At 44.8% G+C, this 19827-nt stretch overlaps 1 protein-coding gene across 3 annotated transcripts in view; it reads left to right on the forward strand.

The window, feature by feature from the left end:
- The window catches only part of Uxs1 (UDP-glucuronate decarboxylase 1), a 69437-nt gene that overhangs the window by 6094 nt on the left and 43516 nt on the right, over positions 1-19827 (forward strand). Inside the window, exons 2-4 of one of the 3 annotated variants that reach the window (XM_041656253.1) lie at positions 12056-12083; positions 13811-13874; positions 14154-14197. In XM_041656253.1, coding sequence (XP_041512187.1) covers positions 12056-12083; positions 13811-13874; positions 14154-14197 — 136 coding nt within the window. Of the gene's footprint in view, positions 1-12055; positions 12084-13810; positions 13875-14153; positions 14198-19827 lie in introns of those variants that run through there. The other 2 variants (XM_041656254.1, XM_041656255.1) reach the window with 2 other exon arrangements.

Genomic DNA, 19827 nt, shown 5'->3' on the forward strand with positions numbered 1-19827 from the left:
TGTGAGCTTTCTTTTAGTCATCTTTATTATGGTCTCTTTCTAAGAGCACTGTGTACTCATGCATTGTCTTTGAACGCTTGTGGCTTCTCCATGCTCTGGGCTCCTCTTGTTCTTCCTGTGTTCTGAATCTAGGATGACCCATCTCTCCAAGGATCCCTGCTCCTCCCAGTGGAGCCGCAGCCCTGTGCTTCCCTGATGGCCATCGTTGTCCTCAGTCTGTCACTCTGCACAGCTGGGAAATAATTCCAATATAAATTTCAGCATGGCTGGCTTCCTCCCTCCAACCTCTCTCCCTCCCTCCCCTGTTTCACACTGTCATTTCCTTTTGCCCACAGTGAAAGTCTTGTGGCCAACATCAGCAGTTTAACTCATTTGATCTGTCTACAGGTAAAACACTAATGATGTTTCAGTGATAAATTCTCAGCTTTATAGTGTTGCTAAAACTGTTCAAATTCGCTAGCAACCAGACTTCAAATTTTTGAATTTGGGTCCTTTTCCAGGCTAGTAATATCCACTAGAATTCTCAAGTGTTGTTAGGCAGCGGCAAAGCAAAACAGAGCCCTGTGGCACCCACACTCTGGATCCTGAGGGGAAGCTGCTCATGCTCACAGTAGATAAGGCACTGTGCTGCTCGGCCAGCATGAGCTGGCGTTTTTGGTTTGGGACGAGTGTTAACCGTGTGTCAGCCTTGCACATGGGACAGAAAAGGACTACCAGAATTCTCTTTCTGCTGCCTCACCATCAAGTTCCCATCACTAGCTTGCTTTTCCATTCTCTGTGCAAATACAGACACTTGTGCGTCGGTATGCATGCCATCTTGTTGAGAAGTGTGAGGGTTTGTGGAAGCCACCCTTTTTTCTTGCGGTATAGTGATCCTCTGAGCAGTATCCCATGGGGAGGGGATGCTTTCCAGACACCCCTGCAGAGGATAGACTTCTATACAGGCTTCCATCAGCATCATGACATGTGCCCCCTCTAAAGAATGTATTTGCAAATGTTTATTTTGTACACATGTGAGAAAAGGGAAGTTGGGTCCCCTTTTGTGGGCTCTTAGTTTCATCGACAGAAGTACATAAAAACAGACACGCAAAGAAACTCGAGGACTAGGCCAGGCGGTGGTGGCACACACCTTTAATCTCAGCACTCGTGGGGCAGAGGCAGGTGGATCTCTGAGTTCGAGGCCAGCCTGGTCTACAAGAGCTAGCTCCAGGACAGGCTCCAAAGCTACAGAGAAACCCTGTCTCGATAAATAAAACAAGAAAAAAAGAAGAAGAAACTTCTTGGAGGAGGCTGTTTGTTGGTTCCCGGGCACTTAGACCTGAAATAATCATACAGAAACTGTATTAATTAAATCACTGCTTGGCCAATTAGCTCTAGCCTCTTATTGACTAACTCTTACATAATAATTTAACCCATTTCCATGAATTTGTGTATTGCCTATCTCTGGCAGTGGTTCCATGACGTTTCTCTGACTCTGCCTTTCTTTCTCCCAGCATTCAGTTCCATCTCTCTGCCTACCTAACTTCTGCCCTATCAACAGGCCAAGGCAGTTTCTTTATTCATTAACCAATAAAAGCAACAAGTACAGAAAGGACCTCCCACACCAGAAACCCAAGGACCATGTTATCAGAGAGAGGAAAACAACAGGGCAGGCGAGCTGTAAATCCCCACGGCTGCTGGGAAGAAGGGCTAGAGAAGAGGACTCATGCAGCAGAGGGCTGTGGAAGGAAAGAGAGTCACAGTTTATGAGTTAGAGTGTAGAAAACAGTGAAGCGGCTTGAGAGAGTGAGGAGGCAGGGGCAGGGTCTTCAGCAGCAATGCGAGTGCCCAGACTGTCCCTGCTGCAAGCTTAGGGTTCTGGCCAGTATTCAAAAATCAGAGAGGGGGGAAAACTACACTTGAGGTAGAACTCTGCCAAGCTTGTGGTGTAGAGGGCTCAGCAGTGAGTCTGAGTGAGCTCCTATGTGGAGGGGAGTGCTCTGGGGTGTATGTGTGCATATATCTCATTCAAGGGTTAGTTATCATTGTCAGCTTTCATGAACAAACGGGTGGCCGTCTGGCCAGGTGATTGACGGGCAAGCAACAGTGTCTTTGTAATATGTAATTTGGAGGCAGTTTGGAAGGCAGTGTCTTTTCCAAGAGCCAGAGATAGGGCTCAGACTTTCTTCGGTTGGTCTCTTGTTGGCCTGCAGGAATGCTGCGTCAATGGTGGGCTAGTCACCTAAGGTGTTTGAATGAGAATGGCCTCTGTAGGCTTATTTATTTGAATGCTTGGTCTCTAAGATGGTGGGACTGTTTGGGGAAGGATTAGAAGTTGTGGCAGTGTTGGAGGAGGAGGTGTTTTGCTGGGGGTAGACTTTGAGGTTTCAAAAGCCCAAGATTGCTCCCTGTGCCTCCTACTTGGGGATCAGGTGTAAGCTCTTAGCAGTTACTGCTTTCAGTGCCATGTCTGCCTGTCTGCCGCCCTGCTCCCCACCGTGATGATCATGGAGTCACCCTTTCAAACTGTTAAGCTTCCAGTTACATTATTCCTTTTATGAGTTGCTTTGGCCATGGTGTCTCTTCGCAGCAGTAGGTCTGTGATCAATCACAACCTAACACTATCCCTACAGTTTAATCTGTACTTCCCTACTTTCTTACTTCTCCTTTTGAGTGGCTGAGCATCCCTCCAATGTTTGAAACTGCTGGTATGTCTTTTTTTCTGTTGAGTTTTTCATATACCTTCCTCTCATTTATTGGGAGTACGTTGGAAATGACAGTGTCTCAAGCCTGGTTCAATAGAATACAAGGTTAAATTAGTTTTTGCTCTGGGTTCTTGATACAGTTGTCCTAAACCCTTGTAATATTCTGAGTGATGGGAATGTCTTCTGCCCCTTCTTAAAATACTCAAGTTTATGCCAGGGAGCTGGGTTAGTCTGGGCCCCAGGCTGTCACAAGGAGATGCCATCAAACTGGAAGTGTCAGCCCGACTCCCTGGACCTTGGGGTTCTGGCCACAGACCTTGGTACAGTGAGATTGGGTTGGTGAAGCTATTGGAAGGGCATGGCTGCTATCCTAATTCTGACCTTGGCCTATTCTGGTGCTTCATTTGACTGTTTCCGGTTACATCCTCTCTAAACAGACTAACTAGGAATTCTAAGCATTGTCCTCAAGTGCTGTATCTAGTCCAGCACTGAGTGGGCAGTGGGGAGTGGGCGAACCACAGGAATTCCAGCTGTGCAGTTGGTCTCTCAGGTGGAAACAGCTCCATGGTATAAAGCCGTTTGCCTGGGAGATCTTGCTGGCAGAGTGAGTGTATTTGTTGGGAACCCAGACTGGCGTGTAGAGATTTGGTGACTGGGTTCCTGGTGTGGGAAAAGTCCACATGTTCTCTATCAGAACCAGGGCTTAGGGTCTCTGTTGTCAGCACTTTCCTGTTTCTCGTGCCATTCCTTACAACTTGTTCAAGATAGAGTGGCAAGTACCTCAAGAAACAGGCCATCCGAATCTGAAGGAACAAGAACAACATTCAGCTGATAGACCACTGAAGAAAGACACTAAAAGAAAGAAGCCACACTAGCTCAGAGTTGAGTAGAATAAAAGGTTATTTATTAAGATCACAGTCCTCTGCTCGAATGGGGAACAGCAACTGAATCCAGCAGCCTGAAAAGAGGCCAGATAAGTGCTTTACATGGGCATATATAGTTTAAGAGGCCACATCCAAGTGGGCGGGTAACTTAAAGGCTACTGGGTAGGAATTCCTACAGCAGACAACCTTTGGGTATTGGAGTTGGAGGTGGAGGGGAGCCTGAGCCAGAGTGGCAGGAGACAGGGTACAGGGAGACTGAGTTCTGAAGTCAGAAAAAGCAGAATATGAAAGAAGATCAGTGGGCTTGGGCAGAACCTCACGTTGGCCTCTCTGCCCCAAATGCTACCTCTGTGCCTCTCGTGGGTGCAGCCTGTTGGTGGTAGACATATTGGCAGGTTTTAGCCCTGGCGTATGCTCTCCATGTCAGCGCTGTGGACTGACCATAGCCTGGAATTCAAATGTTGAGAAAATGGAGCCCTGATTGGGTCATGGTGTAGTCTCGTGAATATTAATGCCCCAGAGGGCTGGTCTGTAAGTCTACCAAGTAACCACTTGTTAAGAATGTGTCATCCACAAACCTGTGAGTTCTCACAAGACAAAAGCCTGTTTGTCCTCACAGCTAGCCTCCAAATTGGATGGAGCACAGTTAGGTTGTTTGTAAGTCTTGGAGTCTGGAACTTGGTCACAGCTGCCTGAGGTGACTCACACAAGTCCAGGAATGTTTATTGTCAAGTCTCGTGGCTCTCGTGGTAAGCGTCTAGTTGCTGAGACGAGTCACGGTTCTCTGTGTGCCCTGGGCCCACATCCACACCACCTTTGCTTTTTAAAAATGTCTTTCCATTCTGCAAATGTGACAGTTTTAAGAACACCGCAGAGAACAGACAAGCATCAAGGCAAGGAGCAGTCACTCAGGGCTGTGTCTTTTCGGAGAGAGTGGTTTCATCTGTCCCTCTTCAGGAAGCTGTAACTTGGGACAAGCCTTGCTCTTTCCCTTAGAAAATGAAGCATCTATGCTCTCTGCTTTCCAGGGATATAAATACTTAAAACTTACTGTGCAGAAAGGCCAGTGTGTGTAGAGCACATGGAAACAAACTGCTGGGGCAGGAGTTTCCTTGCAGGCTAGAAGGGCAATGGAACCTCTCTTCAGAGTGACTTTCAGATCTTTTGACCGCTTTTTTGTTGCTTGGATCTTTTTTTTTCTTCCTTCCTGGTTTAGCTCTTTTGAGTTTCTGTAACCAAAATAAATAAGTAAAGTAGAACAACAAGAGAAAACATTTGGCCTTCTTCAGACAGCCTGCTTTTCAGAGGGAGTCTGAATGTGCTAGGGGAGAAAAACCATGTTGTCAGGGTGCTGAGACCTCGCAGTGCTATTCTGAGTATCTTTGAGCATTTTATAGCATTTTCAAAAATGCAAACAGAACAGCCACTTCTCATTGATGTAAATACTCTAGGTGCCTGGCTTTCATTCGTGTTTTTCTTTAAAGAAGTGAGCAGGCAGCTGGTTTATGTCAGCAGCAGCAGCAGCAGCAGATCGGAGGTGTGGGGGCGGCTCAGCTCTAATCAAAAGAAAGAATTCAGTACCTGGGCTGCTCATGGGAGCTAGTGGTAGGCAGGCCTTCTGGGATGGCCGTGAACTCTGAGGGGTCCTGTGAAGGAGACTGCCAAGGTGGGGTCTTTGCTGTTTTCCTCTTAGTTCCTTTGCGATTGTGTAGTTTATTTCTGATTCCCCCCTTTCTTTATTCCAGTACACCTTAATTACTTACAGGTGGCGTCCCCAGGTTCTGAGTGTGGTGCAGGAGACCCCAGCACCATCACCACACACAGTGAGGCATTCAGTGTCCTCTTCAGGCCTCCACTTGCCTGTCTTCTCTACCCCATCCCCACTCACTAGTACAGCTGCAGCAGTGGGTACTGGAGCAGGAGTGGAGGCCTCCTGGGTCACCTCGCTGTCCTACGGTGTGGGGGGGGGGTTGAGCTGTGGTCTGTTTTATAGATGGGGAAACTGAGGTGTACGACAGTTACATATTTTGCCCTGGTTTAATCTTGCAGTGAGTCTGTGCTGTGTCATAGAAGGACTAAAAAATTCCTATGACATTTGCTAGCTTTTAGGTTTATTCTTTGTTTAAACATTATGATAAAATACACATAATATAAAATTTACCACTTTAGCGTTCCCTCTCTCTCTCTCTCTCTCTCTCTTTGTGTGTGTGTGAATCTGAGTATGCTAATGTGTACTGTATCACGTTTCTCTCCCAGCCAGTGTTTTAAACATTTCTAAGTATATGGTCCAGAAATGCCAAGTATATTTGTATATTTTATAACCTGTCCCCAGGATATTTTAATCTTCCCCATCTGATGCTGTGGACCAATTATATAGCTCCCCCAGCCTTCCCTCCAGCTCCTGATTATTGTGCTTTCTATCATATGAATATGACCACAGTGAAAACTTCTTCATATATTCATACATTGTGTGTACACATGTGTATGTGCCTGTGTGGGAGCGTGTACATGTGTATATGTGAATGCATATGTGTGCATAAATGTATGTGTGCATGTGTGTGTCTATGTGTGAGTGCTTAGTGTTTTTACTTAGGCTCATCCACATTGTGTAGCCTGTATTAGAATTTCCTTCTTAAGTCTAAGTGATATTCTACTGTGTTTATCACTCTGTCTGTTGTTCATCTGATCATAGGTACTCGGGTTGCTTTCACCTTCATACTGTTCAAAATGATGCTGCTGGGTATAATAATAGCTCAAGGCCTTGCTTTCAATTCTTTTTACTAATTCTTTGAGAATTTCATACACGTATGCCATATATTTGATCATATTCACCTCCTACTCCTTCCTCTAATTTGTTTATTTTGGTGGTTGTATACACGATCTGGCCCGAGTGTGGTGGTCAGAGGGTAACTTTCAGGAGTCTGTTCTCATTCTATGTTGTTTCAATGGCCTCTCTGGTAATTTCTGTTGCTGTGCGGTATACTTCAGGCTAGCTGGCCCTTGAGCTTTCTGGTCAAGTTTTCTGTACAAGTGCTGGGATTATAGCTCTATGCCACCCCATCTGGCTTTTTAAAGTGGATTCCGGGAGCTTTCATGGCAAGCAGTTTTACCTCCTGAGCCATCTCTCTTGGTCCCTGATCTTTGGTCTCTATATGCACCCCCCATTCCTTCCTTCTTTGCTCTGCCCTACACTTGCAGTCCCCTCTACTCAGAGTCCCCACCTGAAGCCCCCTCTCCCACTACTCACATCCCTCCCCTCCTCTCTCCATGCCTTTCTCCAGAGTCCTATTCCGCACATCCCTGACTCCCCCTGCCATACCCCGCCCCATGACTTAATGATTGCCGGGGCACATTGTTAGCCTGACCGCCAGGAACCACTGTGTCACATAGGGTCTGCTCACACTGATGGCTCCCCCTGTGGAAAATGAGCCCTGAGTGCTTCCTCAGGTAGGGTACACCGCACTGAGTGTCATATTTGTGGCGGGAGGGACAGCTGCGAATTGTGCCCCTGGACGTTTGGTTTAGACCCCTTCCCCATATGCTGGCCCTCTTTGACCCCACGAATTCTAAATGAAAAGACTGACTTAACCATTCAAAAATTTAAGGCAGCAACCCGACAAACAGGCTGGCGTGGCTTGCTCTGCACAGGGTCCCCAGTATTGCCTTCCGCTGCTGTCTCTGTAGTTCGCACCCTCGAATGATGGGGTCCAATGGTACCTGAGCTTTGTGGGTTCCAGAACAGTGAGGAGAGCAGTGCTTTAACAACTTTGCCTGGTCTGATGCTGGGGTACCGGGGAGAGTTTGCCTGGTCTGATGCTGGGGTACCGGGGACAGTTTGCCTGGTCTGATGCTGGGGTACCGGGGAGAGTTAACAACTTTGCCTGGTCTGATGCTGGGGTGCCGGGGAGAGTTTTCTGCCTTTCTTGCTCTCCTTTTAACAACTCCATTTTTATAGGAAAATCTAAAGAGATAATAATACTCCTTTAGTAGCATCAGGGAAGGTATATTTCCATTCTTTGAGAAAAAATACTGCCACATTGTCCTTAGGGTCATCCTACATCTGTTTAACAAGCAAACGCCAGAGAAATGGTGTAGTTGCATTTCCTGAAGTACCCAGGTCTCTGTTGGTAGCCGAGGTGCCCTGGAGAGAGTAACACTCCTTATCACTTCATGCTTGTTTCCTTGATAGTTGCTAAGTCAGCTGTCCGTTGTTTGCTTTAGAATGAGTCTCTCCCTATAGCCCAGAAACTTGCTCTACAGCCTGGCTGGCCACCAACTCACGGTCCTCCTGTCTCAGCTTCCTAAGTGCTGTGATTATATGCATGACTCACCATGCCTGGCTCGTCAGAGAAGTTTTGCTCTTTGGAGGTGAAAAGTTGTTAGGTGTTTTCTTTCCGTTTCTTCCTACTGTCTTCACCACGTTCATTGTTGTTCTGCAAACTCTGACTTGTAAAGATTGGGATATGTTTGTGTTAGGAGGAGTTCCTGAGGACTTTGAGTGTGACACAGGATCCATGTGCGTCTTGCTGCAGATGGCAGCAGTGACTCTGGCAGAGAATTTGCAGACAGTGAATTCCACCTCTGGGAACTAGCCACATCTGCTGTGAATGCCCATTCCCAGCAAGCTCTTCTGTTGGCCTTCTGGGAACCTTATGTGACGTTCTGGGATTTAGTTTTAGTTCACAATGTCAATATTCAAATAACCCAGGACACTTGGAGTGTCTCTTCGTCTTCTGGCTAACCGAGTTGCCCTCCCCAAAGGTGTCTGAGTCATCCAAATAGATTTGTTTGCACCCCGCATCTCTAAACAACATTGAGACACATTTAATGTGCTGGTGGCTTTAGACCATCAGCTTTTCTGTATTTGCCGTCTTTATATGTGGAGGAAAGCTTTCTCTACAGAGCATATCCCAGTCATCTGATGGTTCCACAGAACTCAGGTACATGTACATCCTGCTGTCCTCATTAAGACGGATAGCCTTTACATAGGAGTTCAGCATGAGAGTTCTGCTCCAAGATCAGCTGTTTTAAAGTTCTCCTTGCCATCCCTGCTAGTTAGAGTTCTCTAGAGGAGCAGCCCATGGAACACACACACACCATAGAATGCACTTACACATTACAAAGATTTCTGCAATCTGAAGAGAGACCGGAGCTTTATCAATACTCTGGAAATAGTACAACAGTTGCATTATACCAGAGAAAGCCAAGAGTCTGGTATTTGCTTACTTTGAAAGACTGGTGCCTCAGCAGTCCCTGTCTATGCCAAAGACCTGGAGGATTCCTGGAGAGCTGCTGGTCCTCAGCCCACATTCAAAGGCAGGAGATGTTGGTTAACACATCTGAGAAAGAATCAGCAGCAGCCACAAAGTAGATTAATTTGGTAGCAAGAGGCAAGGCCAACTGATCAAATGGCAGGTGATTTTCTTTCTTCCATGGCTTATTTATCTAGGCTGCTACCTGAAGGTGTTGCCTGCATTTGAGATGGGCCTTCCTACATCAGCCAAGGGCAATCAAGACAGTTCTTCAAGTAACACTCTGCTCAGATGACTCATACTTGTGGGAAATTGACATTTAAAAGCAGTCATCACACCGAGTTCATTCTTTGCTATTATAATCTACGTTGTATATGTGCAGGTAGTTAGGACAGGGACTGTCCTCCCTGTGCAGGAGAGGGCTCTGCAGTGGAAAAAAAGAACCCCAAAAGAGCATCTGAGGGGCCAGTTAGTCAGGATCTTCCACGGCGACTCAGAGCCACCAGGCTGGCTGTGCCCAGCTTCAGAAGTCACTTCTGATCTCCTTGTGATCAAAGGCTCAGAGAGGGACACAGAGCCACCCACCCTTTGGACAAGTATTTCAAATGCCATCTTGGAGCCCTTGTGGTGGTTTGAATGAGAATGGCCCCCATAGGCTCATTTATTTGAATACTTAGTGCCCAGTTGGTGGGGCTGTTTGGGAAGGACTGGGAGGTGTGGTCTTTATTGGAGGAGATTTGCCACTGAGAGTGGGCTTCGAGGTCTCAGAAGCCCACGTCAATACTGTCTTGCTCACTGTTGCTGCTTGTGGATCAGGATGTAACTCATCTACTGCTCTGGGGCCATACTCCCATGGCCATGCTCCCTGCCGTTATGATAATGGACTAAACCACTGAAACTAAGCCCCCAGTTAAATGCTTTCTCTTATCGGAGTTGTCTTGGCCGTGGTGTGTATTCACAGCCATGGAACAGTGACTAAGACAGCTGTGGTCTCAGTGCTGTGTCACACTTACAGAACAGTGACTAAGACACTTCCTTTGTGTAAAAACATGGTGACACCGTGGAGCTTTGCCAGGGGCACTTGTCTGATAGAGCTGTAGGTCAGGTGAAGCATTTCAGTTCACTAAACTTACCCAGAAGAGCTAGAGACAAGCACTTGTCTGTCCAGTAGCAGAATCAGTACAGCAATATTGTTCTGGAACTTTCTTTGCTGGTTATACTTGAAATATGCTCAGGGCACCTTCTGTTTGTACTTTTTATTTTGAATATTTTCTAAATTGAAGTGTTGTGGGCCAGACCAACAAGTGGTGACAATAGCTGCCCGTTTTCCTGAACTGCAGAGTGGCCTTCACGGGGGAGTAGGCTTCCTGTCCACCGAGGACTTCCTTCAAGTTAATATCACTCTGGAACATTGGCCGCATAGCATCAGGGTTGGGGGTTAGCTTAGGGGAGTTTTAGAAATGAGCACAGTGCCATTCTTTTCGTAAGAAAGTTGTTAAGCGAATATAATCTGGGTACTGGTGGCTTACACCAGTAATCTCAGCACTCAAGAGTTGAGGATTGCCGCAGGTTCATGTTGGCCTGGGCTGCAGAATAAGATGCCATTTAAAAAACAAACCAAGCAAAGCAGAGTGTGGTGGTGCACACCTTTAATCCCAGTACTTGGGAGGCAGAGGTGTGTGGATCTGTGAGTCTGGCACCAGCCTGGTCTACTTAGTAAGGCCAGTCAGGTCTGCATAATGAGACTGAGTGAAAAAACGGGCAATAACAGAAATTTTAGGAATAATCTAATTTGTCTCTATATTAATTTCTCCCGTTTCTTGCTTCCCACTAGTGAGCTAGTTCAGGTCCCCCTCTCACCCCTTCCACCCCATTCCCAGTACTTTCCTTGTCCCCTTAGAGAGAACTGTCTTTTCTGCATCAGCTATATTCCCTTTCTTAATGAGATTTCTTGTGAGGGATGCTCTGGATACTGATCCTACTCAGTATCTAATGGCAACAAGGTCTCCCCAAGTTCAGTGTCCAACCCTGTCAGCAAGGACATTTGCACACTGTGTGTGTGGATTCCCCGTGGCTGACAGGAAAGAGGCAGAGAGGACCGTGGGCAGAATGTCAGGACTCATAGCAAAGGGGTCTATGAAATAGTCCACTGCTCGGCAATTTAAAGGGATTTTGCATAGTAGGTTCATATCCCTTGTCCAGAATAACTGGGACCAGACATGTTTCAGATTCTAGAGGTTTTTATTATTTTATTTTTTAAAAATTACTTAATTTTATTTTATGTGTGTTGTGTCAGATCCCCTGGAACTGCAGTTACAGACATTTGTGAGCTGCCATGTAGGTTCTGGGAGTTGAACCTGGGTCCTCTGGAAGATCAACCAGTCCTCTTAACCACTGAGCCATCTCTTCAGGCCCTCCACTGGTTTTTTAAAAGAGTATTTGCATGTCTTTGAGCTGTCTTGAGAAGGGAACTGACTCTAAACACAAAGTTCATTTGTTTCTTATACTTGCAGTCTAAAGATAATTTTATATAATATTCCAAATAATTTTGAACATGAAACTGACTTTCATGGCATGGAATTTCCTGATTGTCGTAGTATCAGACCAAGGCTCAGAGTTTCAGATTTGGGCACATTTCAGATACCAGATTCTGAATTAGAAATTCTCAACATTTTGATGTGTTTAGATATCTATGATGTCACTGTTGGGTCAGGACCGATTCTCTGCAGTTCCTAGCAGTAACTGTGATCTGACACCTGGTAGATAGCCTGCTGCTGGTCAGGTGCCTGTGCCCAGAGAGGGAGAGGGCTGACAAGTGCCTGCTGTAGGAGGAGGCAGGGAAGTGCTGAAGGAATGGTTTCTTCAGCTTCTCTGGGCTCCGCTGTATCATCAGGCTCAGAGGAGAGCTGGGGTTGAACCCGACTTCTTTAAGCTGTGCAATTCTTTGACTTCTGCTTTTTGTTTTTTTAAGGAATGAATCTTTCTTAAACCAGAATGTTGAGGACAAAATGCCAGAACTGCAGATGTACATAGGAATCTTATTTTCCACGTCTTATAGTCTTGATTTTCCTGAAAACAATATATGTTTTATTGTCTTTGTGAATTCTTTTTTTCCAGTGAAAAAAAAGCATATAAAATTTTAAAAAGCATATAAAAATTGAAATTTGATCAGTTAGAATCCCTGAATATTATAGATTTAAATACTGATTTTTTTTTCTTCTCCTTTTTCTTGCAGCTGTTTGGGGCAACTTTGTTAACATGAGGTAATTATTTTTAATTGTTTGGGCATGGTGGTTGGGTTTTATAGAGTCGGTTGTAACTCAGTTTGATCATTAGTTAATTGAATATTTTTGATGAAGCTCTTAATGTTATTGCACATCCAGGTGCTTCATTTCTTCAATGGATCTTCTCAAAGGAGGCAAAGGATCTTAGAGTTTATTCCAGTGAAGTTCAGCTGGAAATGATGGCCACTGTGTTGCCTGCCTCCGTCTGTCCCCCCCGCCAGATGCGCACAGTTGATACTAGCCTTTATTACTCACATGCACAGTGCATTCTGGGTGTCTTGCGTGGGAACGTGGGGCCTTTTGCACAGCTCTTTCGTGGTTAATCTTTTGCCTCAGGAGCCAGCTACAGCTTGAGCCTTCCCTACCTCTAAACTGCTTGAGACCAGAGAGACATTCAGATTATACAGGGGTTTTTTTTCATGTTTTAGAATATTTATGCATGTGTAATGAAACATGGGGTAGGACCCATGTTTAAACACGGAGTTCACTTATGTTTCTTACACATACATACCTGAAAGTGACTTTACAGATACTCTTGGTCAGCCTGTGTTTTGACCCTGACTTGTCACCTGAGGTCAGCTGTGGAATTTTCTTGTTGGCGTCACTATGTTTCAGATTTCAGAGTATTTGGGATTTTAGATGCTTGGATTTTCAGTTTGGGATGTTTGTCTGTACTAGATGTGGCTGTCTAGACCTCCTTCCTGTCTTGTGGGACCCTCTAGCTTGAGTGTACATGTTCTGTTGTTGTTCCTATTTTGCTTTGTTTGTTTTGGGACAGAGTATTACAATGTTGTACAATGTACTTTGAATTTACAGTGTAGCTCTGATTGCCTCAAGTCCATGATTCCCCCACCTCAGGCTCCCGACTGCTAGGATTATAGCCATTTGTTATCAATCTGGTCTTCTAAAGTTTATTTTTTAATAGGCAGTAGGGGTTCTAGTAAGATTAAGGATCCTTGTGTAGCAGGTTAAAAAAAAACACCACCTAAAAACCAGCTCAAGAGTAAAAAGCTTTCATTTTACAAGCAGGTTTGCTACAGTAGTGCACTGGTCCGCTTACGGAGGCCTTTGCTCCACTTTGCTATCTGCTGCTATCAGGAGACGGAAGAGGAACTGCTCTTCCTGATGGGGATGCTGGCATTGGGATCTTCAAGCTGCACACAAGAAACAAGCTGGCTTCCCCACCCCCAGCAGCCTCTTCTTGTGGAGTTGGTTTTGCTTGCAAGGCTGCTGGGGCTGTGTTGATCTGATTCCCACTGCCAGTGTGTCCCCTAACAAAGGCGGCTGTGTGTGGATGGGTGGGGTGGTCAGTTCTCTTTTAAAGGTACTCTGTTTTTCCTTGGAATAACTACAATTTTGTGTTAAATCCCTGAGAAAACCCGGTAGACAAACACAGACTCCTATAGACATGCTACACCCTGCGTCTTAAAATTTCTTGTTGGGTGTAACATGGAAGTAAGATTATTTAGTTTAATTGAACCAATCTGTTGAGGGGAAAAATCCCAAGTGTTCTTAGACCTGAGGAGATTGCCTCACTCAGTCTCTCATTGTCCTCTTCTGTGCCCCCTGCTGGGGAGAGCTGGAAGTGTAGGTCAATACTTGAGCAAGATGGGCAGAGGGTCTGTAAGTAGGATTTGCCTTCGGGTAATTGGTTCACAAACAAATCTTGAAGGCACAGAGTCTTCCAACTGATCTCAGTTTTGCAGCTTTCTACTCAACAGGTCTCTCCAGGAAACCAGTGAACTAAAGCTTGAAAGCAAGATCGAAGAGGTTAGTCTCTCTTCCACTCTGCTTCTGGCCCATTCATATATCTGTCAACCCACCTTCCTTGGGGGGATGGGGGGGATTCATGCGCCTTGATGCTGTTCGGTGCCTCTGCAACTGAAGCATCATTCTGTTCCGTATGGGGACTTTCTGCTTGTTGTCTGTATACCATTTGCCCTATTAAAATCTGTTCCCTCCAGTGTTAAGCTAGGGCAAAAGTAATAGAAGGCCTGCTTGCTTTAAAACTGATTTCTGCTTTAAAACTGATTTCTGTTCTTGTTCCAGATTGTTGAACCATTAAGAGAGAAAATCAGAGATTTGGAAAAAAGGTATGCACCCTTTTTTTGTTTTGACTTTAAGAAAATGTCTTAGGTGAGTGACAGGAAATATCAGTATTTAAAATGTTCATCTCAGTTGAGTTCATTGTATAAGAAAGTTATGTGTGAACTTAGAGAATATAAAAAATTAAGGCATTCTCAAGAGAGACCTTTCCCTTCCCTATGCAGCTGAGTGTTTAAAGTGGGAACATAGCGGTGATGGTTGAGAGGCAGTCTGTCTGTGTTGCGCAGTCTCCTGGAGCTCAGTCTATCCTCACTGGTCTTGAGCTGAGCTCACAGTCCTCCTACCTAGTCCTCCAGATTCTGGAATTACAAATCGTGCACTTCCACACCAGGTCCTGGATGTGGTGCTTTAAAATATTTAAAAACCCTTTGTCATTAAGGACGATTTTTTTTAAAACAATAGAATTCCTTTAAGAAAACAAAAAGGGAGATTTTATTTGTTTGTGATTTGAAGTTAATTTTTACTGTGGTTTTGATAAAATCTTGACAAGAGATCATAAGTTTTAAAAATCAGAGCCAGTGGAGACTTTCCTTCCCAGCGCTGGCACAGTGCCTTTTGGCTCTATCAAGACTAGCCAGCAAGGACAAAGTTATCAGGCCAGTTCTAGACTGGTTTCTCAGTGTTCAGCAACCCAAGTGTCTTCTATCTTCAGTGGCAGTCTTGGCACCTGGTTATGGTGCAGTGGTGACAGCTTGTATTATTTGGGGTGCTGTGGGACCTTCCTCATCAGTAACACATAGGCAATGAGATTTTAATTAAGTTATCCGTGATTGCTAGGAGTATCATTGTCCCTCCATGCAGGACACCTGTATTAGTCAGCAGTGCCATGATGAAACACCATTACCATGACAACTTAGAAAAGGAAGGGTGTATTGGGCTTATGGTTCCAGAGGGATGAGTTCATGATGGCTGCAAGTGGTAGGCGTAGTGCAGAACAGAAGCCGTGCTTTCCATCTTAAACCTCAAGCAGGAGCAGAGAGAGAGTGAACTAGAAATGGTGAGTCTCTTAACTCTCAAAACGTTTCTCTAGTGATACACCTCCTCCAGCAAGGCCACACCTCCTAAGCCTCCATAACCAGCACCAACAACTGGGAAACCAGAATTCAAATGCCTGGAACATGTGGTTCAGTTTACATTCAAACTATTGCATTGTACTCTCTGGCCTCTGTAAAGCAAAATGCATTTTGTCCTAACTTCAAAGGTCCCTGCAGTCTTTTATAGTCACAACACCATGTAAAGGGCCAAAGTCTCCTCTGAGATTCCATTTAGTATCTTAATTGCTACCACCTGTAAAATCGAATTATATACTCCTGACATAAAATGGCACAGAAGATATGTTACCATTTTAAAATGGAGGAATGAGGGCATTGTGAGGAAATGGTGGAGTAAGCAAAACTGAAGCCCAGCAGGGCAGACTATAGCCTATAGTTCCAAAGGGCTTAGATGGTGCCATCCCTCCAACTTTGACACCTCCTTTGGACTGGTATCTTGGCAGATACCTCATGGCTCTGGCATTTCTAATGTCTCATGGTCTCCAACACAACCCAGACTGTACTTTTATAGCTTCACACAGTGACTTCCCAGGGCTATAACACTGGGACTCCCCTGACACATGTTGCCTGGCCGTGGATGTTCTCTGAAACTGCAGCAGATGCTGCTGTAACCCTTCACTCTTGCACCATACAGACAACACTGTCAGTTCAGCCGCCTGCAGCCACGTTAGCAACTTTTGATTGCAGTTGTCTTTAGGAGCAGAAAACACCTTATGCCCTTATACCTGCTTGTTTTTTGTTTTGGGGGTTTGTTTGTTTTTTGTTTTTGTTTTGTTTTTTAGAAGTTTGAAGCTTACCTGGGTGGGATCTCACCCTTCCCATTGTTCCAGTTCAGAGGAGGCCTCTCCCTTAACGTGTTTATCTCTTTAACAACTGCAGCCTCTATTCTACCAACCTCTGTACTATTTTAAGCTTGTCGGTATCCCTTTTCTCTGCAAACTATGCAGTTTGTATTCTTTTCTGCCCCAACAGCTCTTTTTATTGTAGACCCACATAAGAGTGATTGCTAATAACCATGCCTCAGGATCTATTTTGGGCTCTCTTGAAATCTCCTTTGCCAAAGAAATAAATCCATCACTTTAAAATTTACCGTGGGTAAGTTCTTTGGACACAAACAAAGCTTTCCCGTTCTTTGCCACAGTATCACAAAAGGCAGTTTTTATTGCATTTGCTAATATTGTCTTCTTTGAAGCCTTGTGGCCTGGGCTTCCACAGTCTGTGTGGCTCTTAGCACGGCTCTCCTCCAGGCATCCACTTTAATGGCCTTGGGTTGATTTTTGAATAGGGTGAGTTAAGGATCTCGTTTCATCCTTAAGATAGCCAGCTTCCCTAGGTCTATTTGTAGAAGATGCTCTTTTCTCTAGTGAGCATCTTTAGGCATCTTTGTTAAAAATCGGGTGGTCATACTTTTGTGGCCTTGTGTCAGGGTCCTCCATTCTATTTCACTGATCTCTGTGTCTGTTTTTGTGCTAGTACCATGCTGTTTTTATTGTAGTGTAACTTAAATTAGGGATGATATTACCCAGGAATACTCTTCTTATTTAGGATTTCTATGGCTATCTGGGTCTTTTCTTCCATATGAATTTTAAGCCCTCTCCCCCCAATTCTGTGAAGAACATCATTAAACTTTTGATATTGTATGGAATCTGTAGATTGCTTTGGTAGAATAGCTATGTTCACAGTATTAATTCTACCAATCCATATGCATAGGAGGCTTTTCATCTTCTACTCGCTTTCTCGATTTCTTCAGAGTTTTAAAGTTTTTCCATTGTGGTTTTCCTGCATCCATGGTTAAGTTTATTCGAAGGTTTTTTTGGCTGTTTTTTTTAAAGCTGTGGTGAATGCAGCTGTTTCCCCAGTTTTCTCAGTGTATTTGTCAATGATAGATAGGAACAATACTGAGTTTTTGATTGTCGATTTTGTATCCTGATTGCTTTAAAGTGTTTATCAGTTCTAAGTGTTTTCTGGTGGAGGGTTTAGGGTTTCATCTTTTACAGTCATATCATCTGCCAATAAAGATACTTCGACATATTTCTTTCCTATTTGTTTCCATCTTTTCTGTTTTGCTTGTCTTATTGCTCTGGTTAAGACTTCTAATACTATTTTGAGTAAGTGTGGAGAAAGTGGTCACCCCTGTTTTGATTGAGTGGAATGTTTTGCATTTTTCTGTTTACTAAGCCAGCTGTATGTTTGTATGTTTATCATGTTCAATGTTTATTATGTTGAGACATGTTCCTTTTAGTCTGTGTTTCTTGAGGACTTTTTAACATGAAGGGATGTTGGATATTGTCTAAAGTCTCCTTTTTTCATTTATGACCATGTGATTGTTGTTCTTGAGTTCTTTTGGTCAGTTGACATTATATATTACAGTTTACATTTACACTGATTTGTGTGTTGAGCCATCCCTGCATCTCTGGAAGAAGCCTGACTTGACCATGGTGAATCTCTGTGATGTGTTCTTGAATTCATTTTGTGTCATAAGGAGTTGTCTTACCTTTCTTCAAAGAGTAGAGTAAGGGATCAGCACATGGGGAATTTTATTTTGCAGGTGAGAGTACCAATTTAAAAGGAAAGTGGAGATTGAAGCTGTGGTTGGTAACAGGATCCCTTAGCGACCATACAGCTTTACCTGTTTGTGGGTCTGGGTCTGGAGACGCCAACCAGGAGGTTACTGGAGAGTGTTACACCTCTGTCCTTGCAGGTCCTCGGCCAGCTGAGAACAGTGTGCGAGAAACTAGTCTGCAGAGGGCGAGAATGACATAGGCAGTGACCTTAGAGGATGGAATAGTAGGTGTACTCAAAGACATGACCGATTCCCGTCTGCAGTAGTAGTGGTGAATCTTGCAGTGGTCTGCCTTAGGGAGTCTCAAAACCTGGAATGGTCTTCTCGGATGAGCAATCTAACACTGAAGTCTCAGTTGTATTTCAAAACCCCCAGGGTATCTGGCTAAAAGCCAGACACTGGAAAAGGTTGTTCTGGCCAGAGGTCTATATAGGTTCAAGCATGTATGTATGCAAATGAGGTATAGATTAAGGACCAATCAGGAGAGAGCTTATCAGCCTGGGAAAGGAAAACAAAGCAGACTGGAAGAAGGAATGTTTTCTGTCTGGGTCATCCAGTGCTGTTGTTGTGCAAGTGGGGAAAGAAGGGTATAGTATAGCCACATGGTACTTTGAGCCCTGGCTGCCAGCTGTAGCCAGGGCCTCTCCAGCATCACCAGCACTTGAGAGGCAAAAATGGGATACTGTCCAACATGCTGGCTAGCTATACTCAGTAGAGTCAGTGAGCTGTGGTTCAGTGAGAGATCCTGTCTCAGTAAACAAAGTGGAACGCTATTGGAGACACACAGATCAGCTCCGGGCCTTTCACCTATCACACATGTGCATGCATGTGCTCACGTGCACTCACACACAATCCTTCTCAAATCACCGCGACTTCTGTAAACTCTGATGATCTAAATACATGTTCATAAAAACATTTTCGTTCTTTTACAATTAAGTATAGTTTCTTCATTAAACATTGGAAGAAGAATGTAGTTGTGTTGAAGTTTTCCAAACTGAATTTCTGAATTCTCAGGGCACATGGATTGAGGCTACTCCTTCCCTGTCTGCACTTCTGCACGGAGGTCTGATAGAGAGTTTCAGAACAAGCCCGGGATTGCCACTCTTGTCTGCATTTGCCCCTCTGTCTGCCTGTGTTTATAGCGTGCAAGGGAGCCTGCCATTCTGAGAGTATGGAAGCTCTTCCTAGGGAAATTCCGTACTGTAAAAACAAGGCCTCTGCTCCATTTCAGCCCGACTGTCTGTTCCCAGGGAACAGCCCCCAGATAATAAGTGTGCTGCTCTGTTTGGTTCAGTGACCATTAACGCGCGCACTTTGTACCAGCTCTGTGCAGGACAGGGAGATTGCAGGCAGCCCCACCCCTCCCCTGTTACAACAGTAACTACAAAGCTGCACAGATTCATTAAAGCGCTGCCGGGGACTCTGCCTAGGAAGGAGCTGCAGAAACTTCTAGAGCAGGAGAGTTTTATTCTGTCTCTGCTGTCTTGAGAATCAGTCTTCCGCATGGACCTGTGACTTCACATGGTCTTATGCTTTATCTGATGCAGTACCCCCACAGTACTGCCAGTGTGTGTGTGTGTATGTGTGTGTGAGAGAGAGAGAGAGAGAGAGAGACAGAGAGTGACAGAGAGAGACAGAGTGACAGAGAGAGACAGAGAGAGAAAGGCTGGTCTGGAAATGCTGATCCTCTTTCCTCTGCCAGCCGCAGGCTGGGGATTGATGTGTGTGGCACTACCATGTCTAGTGCAGTCCATGACCTTACCTGGCCGAGTACAGCTAGTGCTTATCATCTGCCAGCCAGCAGCTTCTTTAACTTTCAGGCCATCTCCAGTTGGATGCAAACAGGGATAGGTAAGGAGCGTCTCACACTAAAACTAACCACTGTCCCCTCTGTTCCTCTCTGGAGGGGAAAGGAGTGGCAGCGATGCTCTGAGAACAGATAGAAAAAAATACTCAACTGAGATGTTTTAGCAAAAAGATATACATGTATATATACTTTTAA

The sequence above is a fragment of the Microtus oregoni genome, unplaced genomic scaffold (assembly GCF_018167655.1).
Source record: "Microtus oregoni isolate MIOR12 unplaced genomic scaffold, Mior012 000007F_ref0000211, whole genome shotgun sequence".
Classification (NCBI taxonomy): Eukaryota; Metazoa; Chordata; class Mammalia; order Rodentia; family Cricetidae; genus Microtus; species Microtus oregoni.